The sequence below is a fragment of the Lissotriton helveticus genome, chromosome 8, assembly GCF_964261635.1.
Source record: "Lissotriton helveticus chromosome 8, aLisHel1.1, whole genome shotgun sequence".
Lineage (NCBI taxonomy): Eukaryota > Metazoa > Chordata > Amphibia > Caudata > Salamandridae > Lissotriton > Lissotriton helveticus.
Window position 1 is genome coordinate 386,057,762 of NC_136069.1, and position 26,009 is coordinate 386,083,770.

At 47.1% G+C, this 26,009-nt stretch overlaps 1 protein-coding gene across 7 annotated transcripts in view; it reads right to left on the reverse strand.

Annotated features, from left to right (window-relative positions):
- SUPT20H (SPT20 homolog, SAGA complex component) overlaps positions 1–26,009 on the reverse strand; it is a 404,514-nt gene that overhangs the window by 196,664 nt on the left and 181,841 nt on the right. For all 7 annotated transcript variants that reach the window (XM_078657195.1, XM_078657196.1, XM_078657192.1 and 4 more), the window contains exon 15: positions 4,606–4,763. In XM_078657195.1, the coding sequence (XP_078513321.1) occupies positions 4,606–4,763 (158 nt within the window). The remainder of the gene's footprint in view (positions 1–4,605; positions 4,764–26,009) is intronic.

Below are 26,009 nucleotides of genomic sequence, written 5' to 3' on the forward strand. Positions count from 1 at the left end.
AGGGCTCCCGTTTTTATGGTATCTATTTTTTCTACATTTGCGTCTGTATTTATCCATATTTATTTTTTGCAACTTTTTTCTGTATTTATCCATTTCTATTTTGTGTTTTCTGTATAAATGAAGCTGCCATGGGTATTTTTCCACATTTATTTGACTGATAAATGTATACTAACCTTTGAATGCCCAAAAGGTTTCAGCAGTTTACCGTGCAATAGCGTTATCTGAAAACACTTGCATTGTAGAATAGCATCATTAACTGTAAATCTGCACTTAATTAAGCTTAACTAGGAAATCTATTGCCTTTTTTCATCTCCCCTAACTCTCAATCTGTACACCTACTGACCTGGCACTCTTGATTGACAGCAGGAAAAAACATCCAAAGAAGACATATTTTCCATATTTTTCTGTATTTAAAAATAAATACAGACAGGAAAAAAATTGTTTTCTGTCTGTATTTATCTGTAACAATCAGTAAAAACAGAAAACTGGGAGCCCTAATTATAAAGGCTAGGCGGGTTGGTTGGGTCGAAAGTTGCCCAAAAACGGCAGATGGAGATTGTATAGTGATCAACTTTGACCAGAAGGATGTGGCAGGGTGGCTTCTCCACGGGAGTACCAATCAGGCTTCGGGAGGATTATTGCTCTACCTTTGGGCTGTTTTTATCCCCCTGTCGTAGGTACCCGGGGCAGAGATAGCCAGGGGCTACAAAGATACACGGTAGGAAACAGCCCATTTAGTTCAGCTGTTGAAACAGTGCACAACCCCCTTCTGTTCCCTAGGGTTAGTTCTGTTGATCGAACCCGAGACCATCATGGAGGGATCACCCCTGCAGATGACAGGTTTTATGAGAGCACGTTCACAACATTTAATAGATTTTCCCCATTAAGCTGGCTGGATAACAAGAACTGACTAGACACCTGTCCGGAAGGGGGAAATGTAGGTGGAGTAAATATTACAGCATGTCTGAATAACATTACTCAGGGGGCCAAGAGCAATTTGGGAGAATGCTCAAAGATATGGAGTTGGAATATTGCGGGCTGAAAAGTAAATCAGATGATGTCAGGTGGAAAGATTTCTTAAGTGATTTTGACATCATCGGGTTACAGGAAACCTGGGATATTAATAATCTTTTCTGAATGGATGGTTACACCACCTATTCAGAACCAGCGAAAGCTTCTGTAACGGGCAGGGCAAAGGGTGGGCGATTGACCCTGATCTCTTTGAAAAGTGCAGGTATCCATTGTATATTGGAAACTGGCTCACCAAATTGTCTGGCGGTACAGATCACTTTTACTAATGCTCCAACCTTGCTTATTATCAATTTTTATCATTCATTTGATAAGGCTTCTACAAATGGACATTTGGTCAGTCTGCATCCTTTTCTTAAATTGTATAGTGAGAAACAAACAACTTCTTATTCGGTTATTGTTTTAGGTGATTTTAATGTACATTGTTGCAATCAAAGTTGTTATGTCTGGGATAGCCTAGGTCCTGTTGATCAATTAGAGACATTTTGAGCACTCATCGCAGGGAGGCTTCCTGGAGAGCCTTGTGGCAGATAATGGTCGAACTTATCCCAATAAATTTGATGATGGCACAGTTGTTCCAACTTTTAAAGGCAGGGGTATGCACTCAACTATTGACTACATCTTTATTAGCGCAGCCCTGACTTCAAGGGTGATAAGTTACACCAATATTTGGTCCCAGTACAGCGACTATAACCCGGTTATTTTAACATTCGCCAAGGGACTTAAGAAGCTCAACAAACGTAATAGATCTGCGGGTATTTCAGGCATACGACTCACAGACCAGGCCTGAAAATTAAATGGTGCTCAGTAGTGCCGCAGGATTTTCAGGCCAATTTGTTGGTTGAAATCGGAAGAGAGATGCACCTCTGTTTAGACGAAAGCACCAGGGATACTGAGGTCCTTATGGCTTATACCACAATTTGCACCCAGATAGCCTCTGATCTTAAGCGGCCCTGTAAGGAACAGCCAACGAAAGGGGAGAGATGGTTTGACCGAAAATGTTCAGCAGCCCATCATAAGCTGTTAGCAGCTTTAAAGTCTAAACCACAGGATAAATGTGCCATAGTAGCCTTAAGGAAAAGTTATAAACTGGCTCTAACTAAACGTAAAAAGGAGATTAAAACCGAGGCATGGAATGATTTATTATCTATCGATGTTATTAAAAACAATGCCAAATTTTGGGAAATTGTTAACAAACCCCTTTTCCAATATTCCATGGATACCCCCCTTGATTGCAACATACAGGAGCAGGCTTGGTATAATCAATTTAAATCTGGGTACGGTGATCAGGACATCCATGGTCACTCTGGTACTATATTTGAGATCGAGGCTTACACACTGACGCGGACAGAGTCATATGTAGCAGAAGCTATAAGTCAAATGACCAGCAATAAAGCCCCTGGACCAGATGGTGTCTCAGCCAATCTCTTCAAATCTGATATAAAGACATGGTCTAAAATATTGGCCGATGTTTTTAAAAAGGCTTATAAAATAGGCCTACCCAGTTTGTGGTCGGAGTCAGTGATTGTTCCGATTTTTAAAAAAGGTAACAGAGGGGACCCTAGTTGTTATCGACCCATTTCACTTATTGATTCTGCCGTAAAGGTGCTTGGAAGGGTGGTACTTAGCAAACTTACATGGTGGCTATCTGAAACTAAAACCCTATCAGATCTGCAATACGGATTTAGGAAAGGAAGAGGCACCACCGATCAAAGCCTCAATCTGCACCTATTAATTGGGAAGTATACCATGGCCAAGAAGGGAACACTCTCTGGCGTTAATGGACCTTTCCTCGGCCTTTGACCGAGTGAACAGGTCCAAACTATGGGTTATGCTTCTCAAACTAGGTGTAGATAGAAATATTGTCCATTTCCTTGCCGACTTGCACAGGGATTTAACAGCCACCGTGAGATACGATCAAAGGGGCAACTGCACCCAGGAAATACGTATTGCCAACGGTGTTAGGCAGGGGTGCATTTTGGCCCCTCTACTTCTCACCCTTTACATTAATAACTTGGATCACGTTTTAGGGGAAGCATGCAAAGATATTCCGCGTGCAGTGGAACGACCGATCTCGGCACTACTCTACGCGGACGATGCCGCCCTCTTCGCACGAACGGCGGTTGGGTTACAACTCCTTTTAAACTCCTTTGCTGCTTTTATGAAATCCCTGGACTTAAGTATTAATTTCTCCAAATCTCACATCATGATAATCGGCCTTAAACCTAAAAGGGTTAAAACTCTGCATTGCGAGGCAATGTAATTACCAGGGCCTCTACCTTTCCTTATTTAGGTATCATATTTGACGATCAAGGCACTTGGACCCCGCAAATACATGCCAAAAGAAATGTCTTGGCCAGATCTACATCTGCTGTCTTAGGTTTTGCAAGCAGGTTAGGGGCAAGACCATTGCAAGCTCTGTTAAAAATATATGGAGCAAATGTATTTCTCTTGCGATGTATGGCGCAGATATTTGGGGTTTTAGAAAAGCAACGAAATTCAAGTTGCTGAGAATAAGTTTTTAAGAAACCTTTTCATCTGTCTCACAATCCACGCCAGCTTACATAATCCACCAGGAGACAGAAGCTGGTTTTCTGAAAGATCTAATTGCTATAGCACCTCTCCTGAAATGGATTTCAACTTGGTTAAACCCTGAACTAGAGCTGAACCGTGAACTCATGAGAGATTGCCTGGCCCTAGATCAAGTGAATTGTATCCCCTGGTTGAGTTACGTCCATAGGCTGCCAGTGAAACTGGGACGGACAGAATTATTTAACTCACCAGACAAGCTAGTAAAAGGTGATATTAAATGGGTGAAGGAATCTTATTTGTTGATGGCTTCTATGGAAAGAGAAGAAAGGGAGTTGGCAAAACCAACCGTACGTGCTCACCAATTGTTAAAAACATCCTGTGCAATTGAACCATATCTGAATGTTGTATCCAATCCTAACCACCGCTTTCCCCTTGTAAGATTAAGGTTGAATCAGATTAATTTCTTTCTTGTTGACGCCCCGGGATGGAGGAGGGTGGAAGACTTGGGGGTATGTTCTTGTGATGATTTTTCTACTCAGGACACGTTGCACTTTTTTTTTGTGAGAACTTTTTGCAACTTCGGAAGCGTTTTATTCTCCTAATCCTAAAAGATAAAGGTTTCTTGCAAGTTAAACAGCTGTATTTACAGCTGCTAGCTAATGTTTGGGAGATCTTTAGTATAGCTAGCTTCCTTATTGCTGCAGTTAGATTAAGGCGGAAAAAAAAAATCTTTTTTTGATATAGTTCATATCAATTAATTAAAAAAACAAACAAAAAAAAACAGATGACCCGAGGCCTTTTTAAAAATTAATTAACTGATTTTTATATTTATTCAATGTTTGATCATTTTGCTGTGAATCATTGTTTTAATAATCTAAATGTATGTATAGAATGCTTTTATGGTTTTTAAACTAACCGAATAAAGTATTTTCTGACTGACTGACTGACTGAGTGCGGTTCTGGAAGAATGCACTGTATAAATCTTAAACAGATATACTATTTATCCACAAATGAAACAATACAAGTGGTTTTGGCAGAACTTACTGGCAAGGAGATATCAGGCATCCAGTATCTTCATCGGTTTTGAAAGTTTGCATTTTTCCGTAGTACAGAGGATTGCCATAGGACTGGAAAATAGATAATCTGGCCCTTTGGAAGGGGTTGCCACCTTCACACTCGAAGACAAAATCTTCCCTTGTGTCCTGGAAGAAAAGAAAAGTTACTTGTAATCTTAGTTTTTAATCACAATTATCTTCAATCAAGTCATACAGAATATTTATGTCACTGTGCAGAAGTACTTTTTTCCCCTCTCTTTGGAAAACATTCTGTACAAAAACAGAGGCCTGAATAACCAAGCTAAATACAGACGTGCACATTTACTCATGTGCATCCTTACTACTACAGTTGGGTGGTAACTCTCTACTTTTCTGGTGTTCACCATTTAGGAGTTGAGAATTACACCTACTTACTTGTCTCCCTCGCTTTCAATGAAGGGTTGGTGGCATGCATGATGGTATTTACAACTGTAAAGTCACTACAAGTAGCTTTACCTTTGTATTTTATGTTCCACCTAGATAGCAGAGATGTTCACTGGGGTGTACACTTTCACCACAAAGAAGGATAAATGAATGGAAGGGAATAAGAAAATACTATACACATGACCCATATCACACACATTCACTTCAAACACATACTCTACACTTGGACTACCCCACACAGCCTCCAGAATGCAACCATTAAAGAGAAATTGCACTGAGAAGGAGGCACCCCATGTAGATACATTTGTGGTGTAACACTACTAACAACACGGTTTGCCTCCATTCACCCTCGGTGGAGGTCAGAGGACAGTCTTGTGGCAAGGAGGTTACAGACTACATTAATCTTTTGCGGAGGAGGATAAGTGTCATAGGGCGTGAGTTGTGACATGATGTACATACAACTTAAGGTGATAAGATGCATTTATACCAACTTGTGCATTCTATGCAAATTATTTTGTTCTAGTGTTCAAAGGGAATTGAAAGAGAATGAGTGTGAAAGACAAGTGTCAGTGTTTTGTTAGATCGAGCATGGCATGTTTGATCTTTTCAGTATGGTACTGAAACATTGTTGTCGAGGGCATTATGTGTGGATGGTGTATTAGTAACCCATTCATCACCTACTATACATTGTTGTGAGAAAGTGCCTCTTTTGCATTGGTTAGCCCCAGCCTGGTTTTGATGTGGTTTCAAATGTAGCACACAGGGTCCATGTTAACCAGGTCCCCTGTGCCAGTGCTTTCCCTAAAAACAAATCCCTAATTGGCACTTCTGCCCTCTGCAAGTCCCTAGTACATGGTACTCCTAGTACATTGTGCCTGGGAACTGAAGAGGGTCCCCTGGGACCCCTAACTCATTGGGACCATGCCACTGCCCTTGCAGCGTGCATGGCCCTGTAAGGAGAAAATCGACAAAGTCGACATGGCAGAGAAGACTGAAGGCGACTGCCCTGGCCCCCAGTCCTACAGGCCCGTCTCCAGCTTCTGCGAACCTGCGACCAGTCTTGCAGCAAGCGGCCTCTGAAACCCTAGGAGGACTGCTCCTTCGAAAAATACTCCAATCTCCAGTGGACAGCAGTCCTCTCCAGAAGAAACCTACTCCAAGGCCTCCGATCCAGGCGTATCTGCGTCTCCTGCCCACTCTGCACCCAACGCCCACTTCCCGAGTTTGAGTGGACCACCTGTGCAGTGACGTCTACCCAGTGATCCTGATCTCGTGTCCAGTGTTGACTGATCACTCCTGACCTCCCAGATGGCACCTGTAGTGTGACTCCAGAGGCTCTCCCAACCATGACCGGCTCCGGTAAAAAGACTCTGATGTAGAAAGGCAGCCCTTGTAGGAAGCTGGCTCTGTATATACTATACCAAAATAAGGTATAGCATGCACAGAGTCCAGTGGAACCCCAAAGATAGGCAGAGGCAAATGTAGATAGCACCTCACTCTCTATTTGTGGTAGTGTGGGCTAGCGGTAAGGGTTTATCAGAGGGTAGTGTTAAGCATTTGTTTTACACACTCAGGCAGCAAATGATGTCACATACTCAAAGACTGAACTCAGACCAATTTGTTTGTATAAAAAATATAAAGTTATTTTAATTCTAGAACCAAGCCAAGGCTGGTGCAGGTAAGTGAAATAAATGCTTTCCAAAATCTTAGGTAATGTTTTACAATTGAATGCAGGTTCAAACGCAGTTGATTGACTTACAGGTAAGTCACTGTTTCAAAGGAAAATGCTACTCACCAGTAAGCATCTGTTCTTGGCATGTAGAGCTGCAGAATATCATACTTTTTCATAGATCGCCATCTGGTGGTGGGCTCGGATGCTGCACCTTGTTGAGGTCTTGGAAGAAGTATCTGTAGTCAAGAGATCGGTGACTCCTCCCTTGGACGATAGTGCGCATGGACATCGACTCTATCCTTAGATTGTTTTATGCCATGATGGGAAATGATGGATTTTGTGTGAAAAAGAAAAAATGTCCATGTGAATGTATCCAAGTAAGATAGCACTGGAACAGATACAGGTCCCGAAGAGGTGGGTGGGCGTATGACATTCTGCAGCTCTACATGCCCAGAACAGATGCATACTGGTAAGTAGCAATTTCCGTTCGAGGCATATGTGCGGCAGAATCCATACTTTTGTATAGACTGTACAGCAGTGCGTCCCTTAGCGGTGGTCACCTGTATCTGTTGCAATAGTTCTGAAAAGTGTCTTAAGAACAGCTTGGCCTACAGAGGCCTGATGCTTTGGCTGCACATCTACACAATAGGGTTTGGTGAAGGTGTGTGTAGTAGACCATGTAGCTGCCTTACAAATGTCTTCTAGGGAAATGTTCCCTAAGAATGCCATGGATGCCCCTAGTTTACGTGTTGAGTGGGCTCTAGGGGGAATTGTTAATATGCGTATTGCCTTTTGGTAGCATATTTGAATGCATTTCACTATCCACTTGGCAATTCCAGCTTTAGAGATGAGGTTTCCTTTATGAAGTGGAGAGAAGGCTACAAACAGTTGGTTTTTCTTTCTAAAAGGTTTAGTCTTGTCATTGTAATAAAGTAGAGCTCTTTTTACGTCTAGTGTGTAAAGAGCTCTCTCTGCTACGGAATCTGGTGTTTGAAAGAACACTGGGAACTCTACAGATTGATTAAGAAGGAATTTTGGATTGGTTAGAAGAACCACATTGTTACGATGTATTTGTAAGAATGGTTCTTGTATGGTTAAAGCTTGGATCTCACTTACTCTCCTGAGAGAGGTGATTGCGACAAGGAAAGCTACTTTCCATGTAAGGAACTGCAGTTCGCATTTGTGTTCAAATGGAGGACCCATGAGCCTAGTAAGTACAATGTTTTGATTCCACACTGGAGAGGGTGGCAGTGTGGGAGGAATTATCCTTTTAAGGCCTTCCATAAAAGATTTGAAAGCAGGTACTCTGAATAATGACAAATGTTGTCTGATTTGCAGGTAGGCAGCAAGGGAAGCCACATTTAATCTTATGGATGAGTAAGCTAGATTACATATTTGTAGATGCAGTAAATAGCTAATTATTTTGTTCTGAATTGAAGCATCTAGCGGGTCAATTTTGTTGTGATTGCTGTAAATGACGAAATGCTTCCTTTGGCTGCATAGCAAGCTCTAGTAGTAGGTCCTCTGGCTTCTTAGATAATGTTCATACAGTCCAGTGGGAGGTTAAGGTAACCAAATTCTAGGACTTCAGGAGCCAGATCGCTAGATTCAGTTGTGCTGAATCTGGGTGCCTTATCTCGCCATGGTTCTGCGTTAGGAGTGTTGGGGATCAATGTAATTTTTGGTGTGGAACTACTGAGAGTTCAAGGAGTGTTGTGAACCATGGTTGCCGTGCCCATGTGGGAGCAACTAGGATCAATTTGAGAGTCTGTTGCTGGAGCTTGCGTACTACTAGTGGAATCAGTTGGAGTGGCAGAAAAGCGTACGCCAATCTGCCTGACCATTTCATCCATATTGCATTGCCCTTGGACAACGGGTGTGGAAACCTGGCAGCAAGGGTTGAGCCTTTTGCATTTCGGTGTGTGGGAAACAGATGTATTTCTGGGTCACCCCACTTGTGGAAAAATGGTTGAAGAACTTGAGGATGAAGTTCCCATTTTTGGATCCGCTGTGTTTGACGAGTGAGCAGATCCGCAATCTGATTGAGCACTCCTGGAATATGTTCTGCCAGAAGATATATATTTTGTGGAATGGCCCATCTCCATATACTTTGTGCTAGCTGAGACAGCTGCAACAAGTGTTTGGGGCGAACCCGCCTTCAACAACCAATCGTCGATATAGGGGAAGGCTGAAACCCCTAATCTGCGCAGATGAGCTGCGACCACCGCCATCACTTTCGTGAACACACGTGGGGCACTGGTAAGGACGAAGGGGAGCACGGTAAACTGAAAGTGCTCGTGGCCTACCGTGAACCGCAGGTAACGCCGGTGGGCCGGCAGGACGGGGATGTGGAAATACACGTCCTGCAAGTCCAATGCCACCATCCAGTCTTCTGGGCCCAGGGCAGCTAGGACCTGAGCAAAAGTCAGCATCTTGAACTTCTCCTTTGGGAGGAAGCCATTGACGCTCCTTAGATCCAAGATAGGGCGCAGGCCCCCTTTGCCCTTCTTGGGTACCAGAAAGTAGTGGGAATAGCAACCACGTCCTAATTTTGGCCCAGGAACGCGCTCGATGGCCCCCTTGGCCAAGAGGCCCGTAACTTCCTCCTGCAGAAGTTGCAAGTGACCCCCCGACATGCGGTGGTACTGCGGTGGCATGGCTGGAGGGGTCGCCTCGAAGGGGAAGGAGTAGCCCCTTTGGATGATTTGCAGCACCCACCTTTCCTATGTGATGAAGCGCCAGTGGAGGAGTTGATGGCGAACCCTGCCCCCCAATGGCGTCAAATGGGCCTGAAAACTCAGACTAGGAGGATTTTTAGGCAGATGCTGCGGGCGGGTGTGGACTGACCTTGCCTGTGTCCCCCGGCACCGCCATGGCGGTTACCACGTCAGCGACCGCGTTGAGGTTGGTTCTGCGGCCTGTGGCTAGCTGGATGTGTGGGGGCGCCCCTTCCTTGGCCAAGAAAGGGACAAAAGGCAGAAGTCTGCTGGTGTTTGCCGAGGCCCAAGGACTTGGCCATAGCCCTGGAGTCCTTAAAACGTTCCAGCGCGCTGTCCGCCTTGTCGCCAAAGAGGCGACTGCCTTCAAAGGGCATGTCCATAAGGGATGCTTGCTCATCGCCCGAAAAGTTGGCGGACCTCAGCCAGGTGTGGGGTCGAACCGCCCCCGTCGTTGCATTCGCTCTGCCTAGCGAGTCCGTGGTATCCAGTCCACACCAAATGGAATATCGTGCTTTATCCCTTCCCTGAGCGAGGGCTTGGGTTAGCTTTGCCTGGACCTCCGCCGGGCACTGCGGCAGCACTTCCGCAACTGTATCCCACAAAGAGTGGGAATAACGGCCCAAAAGGCAGGCGGTGTTGACAGAACGCAACTCCAAACTCAATGAGGCGAACAGCTTCTTACCGAACTGGTCGTACCTTTTGGATTCCCGATCCGCAGCGGCGATCAGGGATGCGGTCTGGGATGTTGAGGCCTGGATCACCAGGCTCTCAGGGGTGGGGTGAACGGACAGGAAACTGGGGTTGCCCGGAGCTAAGCGGTGGTGTCGGGCCACGTTCGATCTACAGGGAGGCCTGCAGAGGGGTGGATTAGATGCCTAACAGAACGTCAGTGAGGGCCTCGTTGAACGGCAGGAGAGGCTCCGAGGAGCTTGCCTGCGGTTTGAGTACCTCAGTGAGGAGGTTAGTCCTCCCGGCCGCGACTGGGAGCTCAAGAGCCCAGGCCTTGGCTGCCCTAGTCAACACCACGCTATAAGCAGCCACCTCCTCCGTAGCCACGGTCGGAGGGGAGACAAAACCAGTGTCGGGCGAAGTGTCCAGACCACTGACTTCCCCCAGTTTGTCTGCCCAGTCCTGGCTCAACTGGCACTGCAGTGCCAGAGGGTCCTCAGACCCCTCCCAATCCCCCTCGTCATCCATCTCCTGAAGGTCAGGAAGAAATGATGGAGCCGGATCGTCAGTGAAGGGCTCACCAATCGGCGCCGGTCCGACACCGGATCCGGACCGGGGTGGGGATCGGGGACGACAGCGCCCGAGGACAGCGCCGGGGCGACACCCTTGGTGACGACGCCGGCGGAGGGGTCGTAAGGTCGACCGGAGTTGTCACGGATCCAGGCCTGGATCCCGAGGAACCCTGCGGCGTCGGGACCGAAGTCGCCGACTGCGACGAAGCACCCGACGGCGCCAGGGCTGAAGCCGCTGGCCCGCGTGGGCTGCCAGACGGGTCCGCGGGGCCTGAAGGCACCTCGACAGGATCTGACAGAGGGAAGCGTGACCTCATGGCCCTGAGGAAGGCGCGGATCTCCTCCGGCGTCGAGTTCAGCCCAGGGACCGGCGGGTGTGGAGCTGTACGCGGCTCCGGCGGACCCGCCTGGGCGGTGTCGCCCGAACCCAGGGCCGCGTTGCCGAGCGTCGGGGGGAGTCGGAAGAGCGATTTTGCTTCTTCGACTTCTTGTGCCTCGACTTACCTGAGGACTTGAAGCCCGACGAGTGGTGTCTACTCGCCGAGCTGTGATGACTGTGGCCCCGCAACCAGCCCCTCGACCTCCTCCTGGACCGGGACCTCGAGCGGCGCGGGCCGACTGCCGGATCTCGAGGCGCTTACGGACCGCTCCCGCCTAGCCTTCGCCGTCAAGGCCCGGAACCCTATCGGCACCGGAGTCAAGATCAACTCTAAAAGATCCAAAATAGATCGAAAAAAGTTAGTAAAAAAGTGACTAGGAGTACTGCTCTTCCCGGATCTGCACTTGCTGGCGCAGAAAAAAGAAGAACTGACGTCAGCGCGTGAGGGCGGCGTCTAAGTACTCCGACGACGTCATCCCGGCGACCAAGACGCCGACGACGGACGCGGACGACGCCTACCGACGCGCAGGGGTACTGCTACGCAAAACTTTCCGGATCCAGTCTGATGCCAGGGGATATTCTAAGGTAGGGAATCTAAGGTAAGGAATCTAACACTAACCTATTTCTTTCAGATTTTCGGATTACTATGTACGTTACTTTTTAAATTACTTTTCAGATTACTTTTGCTAATCAGTGTGATATGCCTAGATATCACGTGAGACATTTCCTAGACAAAAGGCAAGTAATTCACTTTTAGTACATAGACAGTTTTTGGATATTCAAAACAAACCGACTCCACACAATTTTCAAGGGAAAACAGTTAGTGTATTCCTATGGAGAAAAATGAAGTGATAGGTTGGCAGGCAAGTACAAGTTTGTGGGAGTTGGTATTCCGGAGTTAGAACCAGGGGTCCCTGAGGCTCCGGGATGCACTCTCAAGGCACCCTCAGCGGCACTAGGGAGCCGGGCGCAGAGTGCGGAGGAGCAATGTTATCCAATGGGGGGATGAAAGGCCTCTGGTTGGTAGCAGCTCACGAGCAGGCAACAAGGTTGTGGGAGCAAAGCTCCTGGTGTTATGCTCAGGGCAAAGGGGGATCTGGTTTAGCACACAAAGTGCACCAGCAGCGGCTCAGGGGCAGCTGGGTGCAGGGTTCTGTTTTGGCATCGGGTGCCCTATTGTTTACAATGGGGATTGAGGGTTTCGGTTTTTAGCTGAAGGCTTGGTCCTGGAAGACTTCCAAGAGGAACCAACAGTTGGGCAGTAAGTTGGAGAGCTCAGGGACATAGGCACACCTTGGGTACTCTTGTCCAGGTCGCGGGCGGCTGGATGCATGGGTGTCTTTTGAGGTCAGATTATACTTTAGCGGTAGGGGTCTCCATGCAGAGGCTGCAGACGACATGGGTGAGTCCTGGAGGGGTCAACCCAGGGTGGACTCGTACTCTGGAGCGCTGGGGACCTCGCTGGGATTGGTGGGCCACTCTGACTCAGGTCATAGGCGTTGGGTGCAGTAGTGGTTCCAGGCATTGGGTTTCTTTGTCCACAGCAGGGTAGATTCTTTCTTGGCTGTTTCTTTTTAACAGAGCTGCTGTTCACAGGAGATCCAGTCTTTGTTGAGGGCAGTCAGTCCTCCCAGCGGTTCTGGAGGTCGCTGACTGCAGGACAAGCTGACTTTTGGCGCAGGATCGCTGGAAACTGCAGACGGGCCAGTAGGGCTGGGGCCAAGTCAGTTCTTCTCTGCAGTATCCTCTGCTGGGTGTCTTCTTTCATCCTTCTTGGGTTGCAGGAATTTGTCATCATGGTTCAGGGCTGCCCCCTAAATACTGTATTTACGGGGCGTTTAGGGGTCTCTAGGTCAGTAGCCAATGGGTTTCTGACATTAGGGTGACTACATCCTTGGTGTGCACACCCCACATGGGGGAGTGGGCACAAACCCTAATCCTGATTGGAGAGTGCCAGCCATCTGCAAGGATGCGGGCAATGAAAAGTGAGCTTCACCTCACCTCCCCCACCTGAGGATTGGGGTTGGCAGAGGTGGGCACACCTTCTAGGCTGTGCTAATTGTTCCCACCTGTCTTCCTGCTGAAAAGGAGGGGAGACAGAAAGGGGGCCTGCTCCTGATAGCAGGAGAGGCTGGTGGGGGTCACATTACAAAGGCAGCAAGCTCCCCTGCCACAGACGGCTCTACCTGGCCTGGGGGAGGTGTGACCACCTACGCCCAGGAAAGGCTTTGTTTCTGGGCTCAGGGAGCAAAGGCTCCCACCCCAGGGGTCGAGAAACAGGTCCCGTAGTGACAGTCAGGTGTGTACCTATCAGGAAACCCACAAGAGGCTGGTTGTTTTGTTCAGGGGGCATCTCGAAGATGCACTCCAAGTCAATTTTCCATTAAATCCCACACTGGCATTAGTGTAGGTTTTAAAAAATATATATTTTTATTAAGGTTAACATCAGATCACAGCCGATTACAATCAAGTGCGTCATATTATCAAAAAGTTCAATTGTTATCTATCCTTTTGCCACATAGAATGTTACATACATACAAATGAGCTCTGCCCCATTTCTCATCCCACTAAACAATGAAGTACTGTAAGTCGTCGCCCAGTGCCCTTCCATAGCATTTCCAGTCGCTCAGATCTGGGTCCGAGTCCTACGGAGGAGGAGCGCATATGTTCCCACGAAATTCATTCCATCTGCCCCACACCCTCTTCCATTTTTGTGGACAACCTCTGTTAAAGAATACTGATTGCTCAGCCACCATAGCGCTGTCCAGATCATAACACCACTGTTGAAGGGAAGGAACCGCCTGTGCACCCCAGAGCGGAGCAATGTTCAGTTTGGCTAATGCCATTCCCATGGTCGCCCAGCTTTGCTCTGCGTGATTCAGGTCCGTTGGTTCCCACACATTGAGTAGGCATCTCCTCAGCTCAGGGGAGATCTTGTGACCACTTACCCTGGTGAGTGTGTCCATGATCGCTCTCCAAAAAGCAGTAATGCGGAGACAGTCCCACAACGTGTGGTAAAAGGAACCCTCAGCTTCACATCCTCTAAGGCAAAGCGGTGATTCCACCCTTCCTATCTTGTATAGTGTGGTCCTGGTATAATATGTTCTGTGCAGTATTTTAAGTTGCACTAGTTTCAGCCTGGATGGGATTGCTACCTCCCGCGAGGGCTTCCTACCAGTCCTGTTCATCCATGTCTCCTATCTCGGCTTTCCATTTCTCCCTGAGATCCTGGGTGGCGTCAGTATGGTTATGGATCAATTGGCAATATGTTTGGGAGGTCGCCTTTTTGGTGAGGTGGTCCGTCAATAATCGGTCCTCTAGTGGCGAGGCGTCGGGGAGGTCGATTCCAGAGGCTAAGGATTGTGTGAGCGCATGCTTTATTTGGATATATCTAAAATACTCAGTCCCTGCCATTTGATCTGTTGCCTGGAACTGTGCAAACGTCACCACTTGCCCCTTTTTCCATAGGTCCCGGACCATGGAGATGCCGATTTGGTCCCACCAGGAGAATCCTTTACTGGTGCGTAGTGTACCCAACTTGGGGTGTCCAAGAGTGGTGTAAGTTTTATAATCACTCCCTCCCATCCTAGTGCGCGCTGTGCCACTGACCAGACATGTATAGTGTGTGCTGTAGGACCCATCAACCCGTGTTTCCGTTTTTTGTCATACAGGGCCCCCATAATTCCATAGTTTCGGAGAGTGGGCCTGTCCATATGTAATGCGGGTTCTTCTTGTGAGACTTGAAGCCATTGATTAATCACTATGAGCTGGGAGGCCCAGTAATAGAACTTGATGTTGGGAAGGGCAATACCCCCGTCATACCAACTCCGTATAAGTTTACATTGCGCTATCCGTGGGGGTTTTCCTTCCCAAAGGAGGTGCCCCACTTCCGCCTCAATTGACCTGAAATAAGAGTTTGGAACCGGCGTTGGGGTGTCCTGTAGTGCATATAAAAACCTAAGCAGGGCCATCATCTTGAACAGGACTGCTCTCCCCAGTAGTGTCAGTGGCAGGGAGTGCCACCACTTTACATCGGTGCGGAGTCTCCTCAGTGGTGGCAGGAGATTGTGTTCGTAAAATTGTGTGGGTATGGCGTGATATGTATAACAAGATATTTAAATTCCTCCTTTGCCAGTGATATCTCTACGGCCCGAGGGAGACGCAGGGGGGGACCCTTAAGTATGTATAGCACTGACTTCGCCCAGTTAATGGTGTAGCCTGAAACTCTGCCGTATGATTCGCAGATGTCCAACAGGCAGATAATGGACTTTCAGGGCTTTGCCAAGTATAGCAGGATGTCATCAGCATAGAGGGATATTCGGTCTTCCCATCCATCCGTCCAACGTAATCCCCTTATTGCTGGATCCCACCTGATCCATGCCGCCAGTGGCTCGAGCACCAAAGCAAATAGAAGCGGGGACAAGGGGCACCCCTGCCTAGTGCCACTCCCCAAGGGAAACTCCTCGGACAGTCACCCATTGACACTACCTGCGCCGTTGGTTTTGTGTATAACAACCGGATCTAGGCACAAAAGTTGGGCCTGAAGCCAAGGTGCTGCAGTACGGCAAAAAGGAAAGGCCACTCAACCCTGTCGAAGGCCATACTTGTGTCCAAAGAGAGAATGACCGCATGCTCCTGTATGGTGGGTAGTCTGGCCAACAACCCATGGAGTATGCGTAAATTCATTGCTGTTTTTCTGCCTGGCATGAAACCTGATTGGTCGGGGTGTATTAAGGTCGCGAGATGGGGTTGCAGTCTGGCTGCTAATACTTTGGCGAGAATTTTCGCCTCTGCGTTGAGGAGTGAAAGTGGGCGGTAGGAGGCACAATCCTGTGTAGGCTTGCCTGGTTTTGGGATTGCAATAAGTGTTGCTAACTGTTGGTCTTTCTGGAGTATCCCTTTCTCGAGGCTAGTCTTGAACATCTTCAACAAGTGTGGCGCCAACATGCCGGAGTCTTTCTTATAGAGTTCTATCGGGATTCCGTTAGGACCTAGCGCCTTCCCGGATTGTAGCCCTTTAATGGCTGCAGTGATTTCCTCCAACTTGAGGCTAGCCTCCAACGCCTGGGCATCTTGCGATGCCAGCTTTGGCATAGGTATGTCTTTGATGTATGCCAGATTTTCCTCTTTGGAGGTTGTTGCTATGGGGGTATATACTGTTTCATAATGGTGTGCAAATGCAGTGACTATATCGTTAGAGTCTGTCAGCAACTCTCCCGAGAGAAGACAAATCTGTACCACCCAACGACTGGCCCGTTCTTTTTTCTCCAACCAGGCTAACAGCCTACCCGCTTTGTCCCGACTTCGTAAATAGTGTGTTGTGTTATTGTGATCCTTCCCTTGGCGCGCTCCCGTGCGTAGTCCCAATATGCTTGTTTCGCCAGTCAGAGGAAGTGAGTGGTATGGTCAGAGGGATCGGCGGCATGTGTGCTTTCCGCTCGGCCAAACGCCCGTTCCAGCTCCTCCACCTGGTGCGTTTGGTCCCGTTGTGGGCTGTGATCGTTGAGATGGCTTGCCCACGGAGGACTGTTTCATATGCTTCCCATAGGATGACAGATGAGGCCACTGAGTGTGTATTTTCTTGAAAGTAACGTTTAGAAGTCATACGGAGGTTTTTTGGGTTCTTTAAGGTAGCCCAGGTGTAGTGGGTATGTATGTCTTCTTCCCATGAGGTGCGATGTATATGTCATACGTATGGGGCCATGATCAGAGATACCCCTGGGGACGTGCTTAATCTCTACTATTCCCTCCATACTTGAGTGGGAAGTAAATATAAAATCAATACGTGATGGGCTACTATGTACCCCTGAGTGGAAGGTATACTGAAGTGTTTCGGGATGCCGTGTGCGCCACACATCCACCAGCCCAAATGCATCCAGGAATTCCTGGAGGGGAGAAGGGCTCCCTATTAGGATGTCTATCTAGAACTGCGTCCACGGTGGCATTGAAGTCACCTCCTATAATTAATTCCCCGGGTGGGAGTGCCAACAGAAACCCACCTAGGGCTGGGAGGGCGCGGTTGTGGAGTGCCGGGGGAATGTACACTCTCACTAAGTTATATGGTCGCCCCTCCCATTGACAGGACAGTGCCGTAAAACGTCCCTGATCGTCCGTCCATGTCTTGATTACTATTAGAGGGCAGCTTATCTTAATGAGAATCCCAACCCCTCTTGAACCCTATGTGAAATCAGCGTGAACCGCCATACAAAAGCCCCATCTTTCCAACGCCTTGGTCGCTGTGCCGACCAGGTGTGATTCCTGAATGAGAGCGACTGGCGGGGCGTGTCATTTAAGGTATTGTAGTACTAATCCTCTCTTTATTTTGTTGCCCAGTCCATTCACGTTCCAGGATATTATCTTTAAGGGGGCCCCCAGTATATGTGGGTCTTTAGACTGTGTGAGAAGGGCTGTGTATTACGGACCCTAGAGTTTGTGAACGGTCAGTCGACATGGGGACACTTGTTTCTTTGTGGCTCCTTGCGGCCCCCTTCTTGTGGCAAAGTGTTTCGGCTGTGAATATTCTTTATGAACTATCTTACATCAACTTGAACTGCCCTTCTACCTCCACCCCTCTCCCTGCTCCCCTGCAAGACGGATTCCCAACTACCCGCCAGCCCCATAAACAGTACTTGCGTGCGGGAGATGAAGTCCGAGATGTACCTTGAGGTTCCCCATTGTCCCCAACTTTATAGCACGTGGTATTATGAATATCTGTGTTGACCTTTGCAGCATCTCTGTTTATTCCAGTGCCAGCCGTCCTGGACCTGTTGTAGGGCGCGGTCTCTTAGTGCTTCAAAACTTGTCGGCATCTTCCAGCTTTTCCTTTTGTTGTTATGTGATTTGCATTTCTGAGAGTTCCTCGCCCTCACCTTCCAGTCTCCCCTTGGGAAGAGTTTTGTTTCTCACTGCCGTTTCTCTCGCTTGATGATCGCTCCCGCAGTGAGCGCCTTTGTTGTTGACTTACTGGTCTTCCCGTACGTCCCACTAGTCGCCATCCCTCCAGCAAGTCATGTGCCTCCTCTGGTGCTTCAAAGAACCAAGTCTTGCCGTCTGTCACGACCCGCAACCTCGCTGGGACCAACATCGAGTAGGTGATTTCTCTGCCCCGTAGTTCTTTTTTCACCTCAAGAAAGCTCCTTCTCCTCTTGGTGACTACGACCGTATAATCTGGGAAAAATGCACCAATGAGTTCATGATGCGTAGTGGCGAGCCACCCATGCCGTCTGCAGAATGGTGTTGTGGTCTCAGAAGTTGAAAATGCGGGCCAGCACCGGTCTGTGGGGGGGGGGCGGTTTGGGTCTACTCCCTGGTACTCTATGTGCCCTCTCGACCGAGAATAAGCTAGATAGCCCCCTCGGCTGGAGTCTCGTCTTGATGAGCTCTTCAACGTATAGGTCCATTGCTGGTCCCTCTTCACTCTTTGGAATACCCGTGATCCTGATGTTGTTGTGCCAAGAACGCCCTTCCTGGTCATCCAGCTTCTCCGCCATGAGCTTGTTTAGTGTGGGTTTAATGTGATGAGAAATTCGATACCAAACTTCCCAGTTTTCAGTAAAGGTATTATGGTGCTGTGGAGTTCGTAATGACATGCTCCCAGCACCATATACTCGTAATGGCAGCACTGCACTTACAATATCTAAGAATGGACTTCGACCCTGTAGGGGTACAGGGCTCATGCACCTGTACCCTACCACTGGCATAGGGCACCCAGCTAGAGGGGTGACTGATCTATGACAGGGCAATTAGTTGTAGGTATGGCACACAGAGATGTGTGCCATGTCAACTCTTCACTTTATTCTGCACCAAAACACGCAGCCTGCAAAGGCAGTGTGTGTGTGTAAAGGTACAGGGCCTCTAAGGGTGGCACAATAAGTGCTGCAGCCCTTAGAGGTCTTCCCTGGTCACAGTGCCCTGGGTACCTGTGGTACCATTTACCAGGGGCTGACCTGTGGTCAGAGATGTCAATTGGCTTAGTTTTGGGGGAAAACATAGACCCTGGGAACCGGATTGGCAGGGACCTAGGACACATCAAGAGAAAGTGCATCAGTAGTTTGGCAAAAAGTGTGTGTGTGTGGGGGGGGGGAGGGGCTTGGTTACTGCAACAGCAGAAACACACTTTCCAACAGAAGTACAAAACACCGGAACCCCCAGCCAGGTCTTTAGTTGAAGTGTTCACCTTAGTGAAATGGGCACCAAGGCTCTGTGGAAAATCATTTTTGGCCAGAGTAATACAACTTTAAACAAAAGACAATCCACCTCGGTAAGGTATATTTCTGGACTGACATTCCCATCTTTGCAGGAGTGATGATGACAAAGTTTTCCCTACACCCTCCTTGGGACAGTAGAGTCCTTCAAAGAGGCAGCCTAAGTGGATAGCAGATCCTCATATAAGGCAGCTCGAGGTATCAATCCATATTAGCCATATTTGGGCCTACCAGGAGGAGCTCATACAGATCCTTGCTAACATTCTTCAGGATCTGTGGCGTCAATGATAGGGGTGGAAACACTCTTCTAGATAGATATGAGATAATTCCATGGGGAAATAGGAGGATATAAACTTTTCTTGACAGTAACTAATCAATTCAATTCAATTCATTAAGCTTTATTCGATTTGAAAATACAAATCATAAAAGCGTACAAGTTAAAAACATACAAATTAAAAACCAACAAAAGGAGAACCAGCAAATGATAACACAGAATACTGACAAATTTAAAACAAAGAAGAAGAAAAAGTAACCCGCCAATAAACGTAGGTACTTTGTTAGAAATGCACTTATCACAAAATTCAGCATTTAAGCAGACCCGCCAATTCCTTAGATTGAACCTTCACGTAGGCAGTTAATAAAATCTTCCATAAAGATGATTGTTGTATACAGCGTCAGGATAATTACGTGGAAAAAAGTTACTGCCATTCATTTCCAAGGCGCTTCTACCCATTGGATAAAAAGACCCTGCCTTTGGCCTTAATGAAGAAGTATATAATGAGCTGGGATAAAAGTCATGTAGATCCCCAGAACTTATGGGGCCGTCTTCTTTTTGACGCTGCCAGGTTTGGAGGTACGGAATGATACGTCTGCTTCTAAATTTTACTAAGACCAAATCCCCGGGCGTGTCTTTTCGGAGGGGACCCAACCAGCCCACCCTTCTAACACTTAAAATTGTACCGTCAAGATCTGCTGGCAAAGGTCTATTCTTTGATAGCCAATATGTAGCCTTATTTTGTAGGTCTTGTTGGCTTTCAGTTTTCCCCTGTTCGAGTGTGGGAACTCCCGAAAGGACAAATACGAAGGGGGCAGCCTCCGGTGGTAGGTGGATGTGAGGTGGTTTGATCGACCCTGTTCTAACAAAGTTGCGCTGTGCTGGAACACGTTTTGGATGGGCTTTGGGGGCCTTTGGGACTGGTGTGATGGGGGGTGGTACTTGAATATGTGCATTAATTCTTAGTGCAGATGACTTAAGGGGTTCAACAATAACAGGTGGGTGAGAGAGCTTAGAGGGTGCCTGATACTTTATAGAGGCCAAATTTACTTGGAATGCACCCTCTAATTTCGTAAGCCTATCCCCAAGCAGTGTTATTTTTTCCATCAATGGTGAAACGACGGAATTAATCAGCCGTTTAACAAGAGACAGTAAGGCCAACTGTGATGGAGGCGCTAGGCCATCCAATATTTCCGTAATCTCAATCGAATCTGGAGTTAGGGGGGGGAATGGAGGCAGACAGTGAGGGGTTTAGACACAATTTAGATTGTTTGGGATGGTTACCATTGTGTTCGGCTTCATCACACTTCCTTTTGGCAGATACAGGGCGGGATGGAGGCGTACTTCGTACACCGGATATGATAGGTAAAGTAAGATCGTGCGGGCTGTTGATTGGATTTAGTGCACTTGGGTTTTTTACACAAAGATTTGGGGGGGTAGTAGGTTCGGGACTGCTTGCCACTAGAGCATACTTAGTTCCGCACAAGTTACTCAGATCCTCTAACCATGATAAAGTGTCCCCTGAGTTGGTTGTGGATAAAGGGGATTGCTTACTAGTTATAATTTCTATAGGAGGAGAAAGTTCATTAATATCTGTTAGTGGTGGAGATATCAAGGTTAACTTGTTTGGGTGGTGAACCAGTGTCCCTTTGGACGGATTCCTCAGCGGGATAACTATTGTTTTAGGTACCCCCTTCCGAGTCATCTTAAAATATGGGTGAGTGATTAATTAACAGAAGAGGGCACTATGATATATAAATTTCATGAACAAATAGTATTTCCCTTAGATTAGTCAATTGGTGTTTTTAGATAAAAGGGATAAGTCTTTATTCCTTCTTGCAAGTAAGGTCAGAGGGCCCGCCCTTTGCCCGCACAGCGGAATCCTTAGGGAACTTTATAGCTCGTATTGCGTCCTGGGGGCGGGGCAGCCAGGCAGCGCAAGCCAGGTGGTGAGGCTCAGGCAGGGACTCCTGGGAAAGTGAGTCCCTGCAGCGCCGCTCACAATGCTGCCTTCTTGGAATGCCGATCAGCCCAGCCACACAGCGTCCCGAGCAGCAAGTGCTCCTCTCCCCGGCAACTCCTGCAGATCCTGAAAAACAACGACACGGCACCCGCGAAGCGGATGCGGCTAGAGGTAGGCTTTGGTAGGCTTTGGGGCAGGGAAACACAGTCCAGGGTCAGGTCTCCTCCCGCACGATGCAGCAGCACTACTCAGATATGCTTCTCTGTTTCTCCGTTTCCTTTAGTTTTCACAGTTTTAAACAGTTTTTAACGCTTCCTCGTATTTTTAGATACAGTCTCTTTAGAATGGTAAGAATAGTCAGAGGGAGCCACCGTTTATATTCCTCAATTAAAAGACGTGATGATTTGAGCCTAATTCAGCCCTGCTCTGCTACTCGACGTTTTTTTCCCGTCAAATAACAATGTTGCTTTCTCCAAATCAAAAAGTGCTCAGAAAAGTTCATAGAGGGCTACCAGCTTCTACTTGCTGAAACAAACACACAACTTGTCTCCTCTGCACCTACCGCAGTTCTTACGGATGCAGATGCCGATGCAGGCTCCCTCAGAATGCAGACGCCGTTTTTAAGAAATAGAGTCCTTCACGGTGAGACCGCCATTCTCTACCCCAAGGAAAAGCGGAGTGGCTCCCTCAGCATGTTCTCTTCAGCATTACGGCGTTGTTAATTGTTAATTCCAACCGTTGATCTTCTTCCTCGCGTCCCAACCGAATTCGGCTCAAGGCACCAAAGAAACGCTGGTCAAAAACCGCCGTAGCTTTCAATCCCGCTACGAGAGACAAACACCGACGCCTTCCACCATCGCGTACCTCGTGTGGGGGAGGGGCAGTAACTAATCAATCTGCTGATGGCATATGCAACTGAATGAAGATGCCAAGTCATCCCAGTGAGTAGACGCAACTTGTAATCAGCAAGGTGAGGCATGCTGAGCTTGTCATCCCTGATTTTCAGAGAACCCATGAGGTAATTGACTAACTTGTGTGGGCCAAGGCACCGCCTCAGAGCCTGTAGACAGAGGATCGAGGACACCAGTCCACCTTGACTATTGCAGTAAAGCATGGAGGTCATGTTGTCCGTCAAGACCTAGGCTGACCTGCTCCTGGCGGCAGAAAAACCTTAAGGGCCAGAAATACGTTGTGAAGCTCAGAAATATGGATATGGTCATGCTGCTTCACGGGAGACCAGGGACCTATATATTTACATCACCAGGTGACCTTCCAGCCCATATAAGATTCATCAGTCACTACTGTAAAATATATCATGGATCAGGCAGAAAAGCCTTCATCATTATAGTTCTTGGGTTGCCAGTTCTGAAATGCAGTTGTTGTTCAAGAGGCAGAGGGAGTAGGTACAGGGTCAGGTGATTGAGAAGCCTCAGAGAGGATCATAGCATGAATGCTTTAGAGTCACTGGGATAGAAAAGCCTTCAAAGACAGTACGGCCCCTAAAAAGGGACCACCTGCAGAAGATGAAGACGGGATTGTGATTTGTTGAGAGAAAAAAAACAGCATGGACAACAATGAAAGAGTCATCTTCAAGTGCTTAGAGACTGATTAAGACAAGCCCACCCTTAGCTGCCAGTCTTCAAGTTATGACAATTAATGTGTGGACAGGGAGAGATTTAGGCCTCGACCATAGCCAGGATGCATGCGCAGCACAGGCTGTTGTTACGGATAGGATTTTCCAGAAAATCTGGAGACAGCTGTACTCTGCATGCTGGGTGGGATTTCTAGTTCTGCATTTTGTCTTTTTATGTTTTTTCTTGTTCAGGGTTCCACAAACAGAACCTAATTTCACATTCAGGGATCCAGAAAGGTTGTTTTGCTGCTCCTCCAGCCTCTTCCCCCTTAGTCTTCCCTTATGCCTGCAAAGTTTCCCAGCTGCCCAGATAGTTGCTCTCTAAAACCAGTGCCTGTTCTACTTTCCTCTCACTATGTCCACTGAGAGGTTGTTTACCATAGGTTCCTCATCATTAGAATTTTAGACATGTTCCTCAGTGGATCGGGAAACTTTCCATAACACTGTCCTGTGCTAGTCATACCGTGTGGCTCCATGTCAACTTTTTTCTGACCAGAAAGTGACAGAGCAGAGCAACACATAACAGCCAACCCTGCAAACTGACCTCGGTTCCTTGCTTAACTTTTTCCACGCTCTTGGAAGCAGAGGACAAAACAAATGTGTAGATCTCACATTTGGGACTTTTTAGATGGCAGAAATAGGCCACTCTAAGTCTGATGAGTGGGGAGGGTAGTGAGGAATCCGCAGTTAGATAGAGAATCCACCTGAAGCAGCATTACCATACCTAAGCAAATTATTTTTCAAATGGATACTTTTAAAAGCTGATTCCTCACCTTTAGAATAGATACCAGAGCAGGATCTGTGGAGTGGACTTAAACCAAAAGGTTTTGCAGGATCAAGCAGGTGAATGTCCTTCTCACCAGACCTGACTGTCACAGCAATAGTGCTTCATAAACACGTGCACTGATGCCCACGTCACAGCCGGACATGTTCTGGACAGGCACTCCTTTCGCCAATACGGTGGTAACAGCCTTAGCCCTGGTACAATGTTTTTAGCAAAAGATTGCAGATATTCTTTTAGAGGAATAACTACCTTGCTAGAGTTCTTTTCTACAAAGCCTTTCCTTTCTTCACTCTACAGAACCGCACAAAAATCTGATCGTCCTATAGGTGGTCTTTGGTACAATTGATGTGAAAACTTTGAAAACTTAAAACACTTTAGGGGTGCAACTGATGAAGGTACTTCTCCTCTTTCGAGGGAAGAGGTGGCCCAAAGAATGCTGGAAGAGTGATGGACTGCTCATCAGGGAAAGGAGTCACAACATTCAACAAGAAAGCCATCCGAGTCCATACCAGCATGTCTTGCAAAAAGATGGTGTAGGGCAGTTGTACCCAGGTATTCACTCAAGCGACTAGCTGAAGTGATTGCTATGAGAAGACAAACTCATTTCAGAAGATGCAACATGCAGCTGTTTGTCAGCTCAAAGAGAAAACACTTGAGAAATGTCAAGAACAAGTTAAGGTCCCCTTGTGGTATGATGGTTGTGGAAGGCAACATGTGTATTTTATCTTTAACAAACTGCATCACAGCAGGCAATTCAAACAAGGAGGGTTCGTCGGGCAAATGCAAAAAAAAAATAAAAGGGCAAACAAACAACCTTTAATAGTCTCACAATGAAGCACTTTGGTGAAAAGGTGATCTAACAGCCGATCAGGAGTGTGAATGTGATCAAAAAGAGAAAACAAAATTGTACCAAAGAACCGTGTGAAAAAAGGATATAAGCTCTAAACATTATATAGTGAGCACTTACAGCATGACAGTGAAGGTGAGTCACACATGAATATCCTAGAAGTTGAAATAAGAATGTGCTCATGGAGTCCAAGAAGGAAAAGGACCCAGAAGTGTCCTCTTGGTCAGCACCAAAGCTCATGCCACGTGCAAGCTACCTAGGCATAAGAGGTAGGGTGGCTTACCAAATAATGATGGTAAGATAAGTAGCGTGTTGAGCGTGTCCAGAACGCTAACTGAGCCGTTTCTGAAAGAATATGTATATATTATAGAGTATACATCAGACCGAATAACAGTCAGACACTAGGTTCCAAAAATTAAGCGTATCGAGACATAAAACAGTGTGCGAGACACTGTCGTGGAGGAGAATAGGTCTCGAGGAAAGCAAGTGGACCTATGAAAAACAGGGGGTTTTGTCGAATGATTTAAAGGAGTAACACCATAGAATGCAGTATCAAAGTCAGAGATGCCTAAATAACCAGGATCTAATCTCATGCGTCATGCAAGGTCTCAGTATCAAGAGTCCACCAGAGAGCTAAAATGCTGGAGCATTGTAAAAGCGGTCAACTGGCTTGATTAAGAGCCAGTATTGTAGTCCTTAAGTAGAAGCCGGCACATATGCGAAAAGAGGCCACAGCGGTGTTAATACCAAAGGAACCGTCATGTACTGATGTCGGTTTCCGTTTGACCATAGATAAAGCCAGATGCCCAGAGCACGGTAGGGGGCATACAGAAAGGCACAAGGCACGCAGTCTTAAGCTCAGGATGTGTATCATGAAGCACACATGTTGGAGATTTAAATACTTAACCGTATTGCTAGAACCAAGTCTGCGCATTAGTATTCCTTGGAGGAGGCTTTTTTTCTTTTCACTACTCGAGCACTCTAGACTCTAGATCCTCAAACACTTCGGAAATATCCAATTTTTCTCTTTTTTCTTTCTTCTTCTCTCGTCATTAATTTAGCAATGGAGCCCCTTGTTCTAATCAGACCCACCCAAGATATAGCGGCATAGATTTGCAAATTTAGCGGCACAAAAATTGAAATTTTGTGGCACAAAAGTGGAAATTTAACAGCATTATTGCGGCACCTTATTTTTTTCGTAATCATTCCTTTTCAGCCTTAAATCAATGTAAACTGATTTAACAGGATATTCC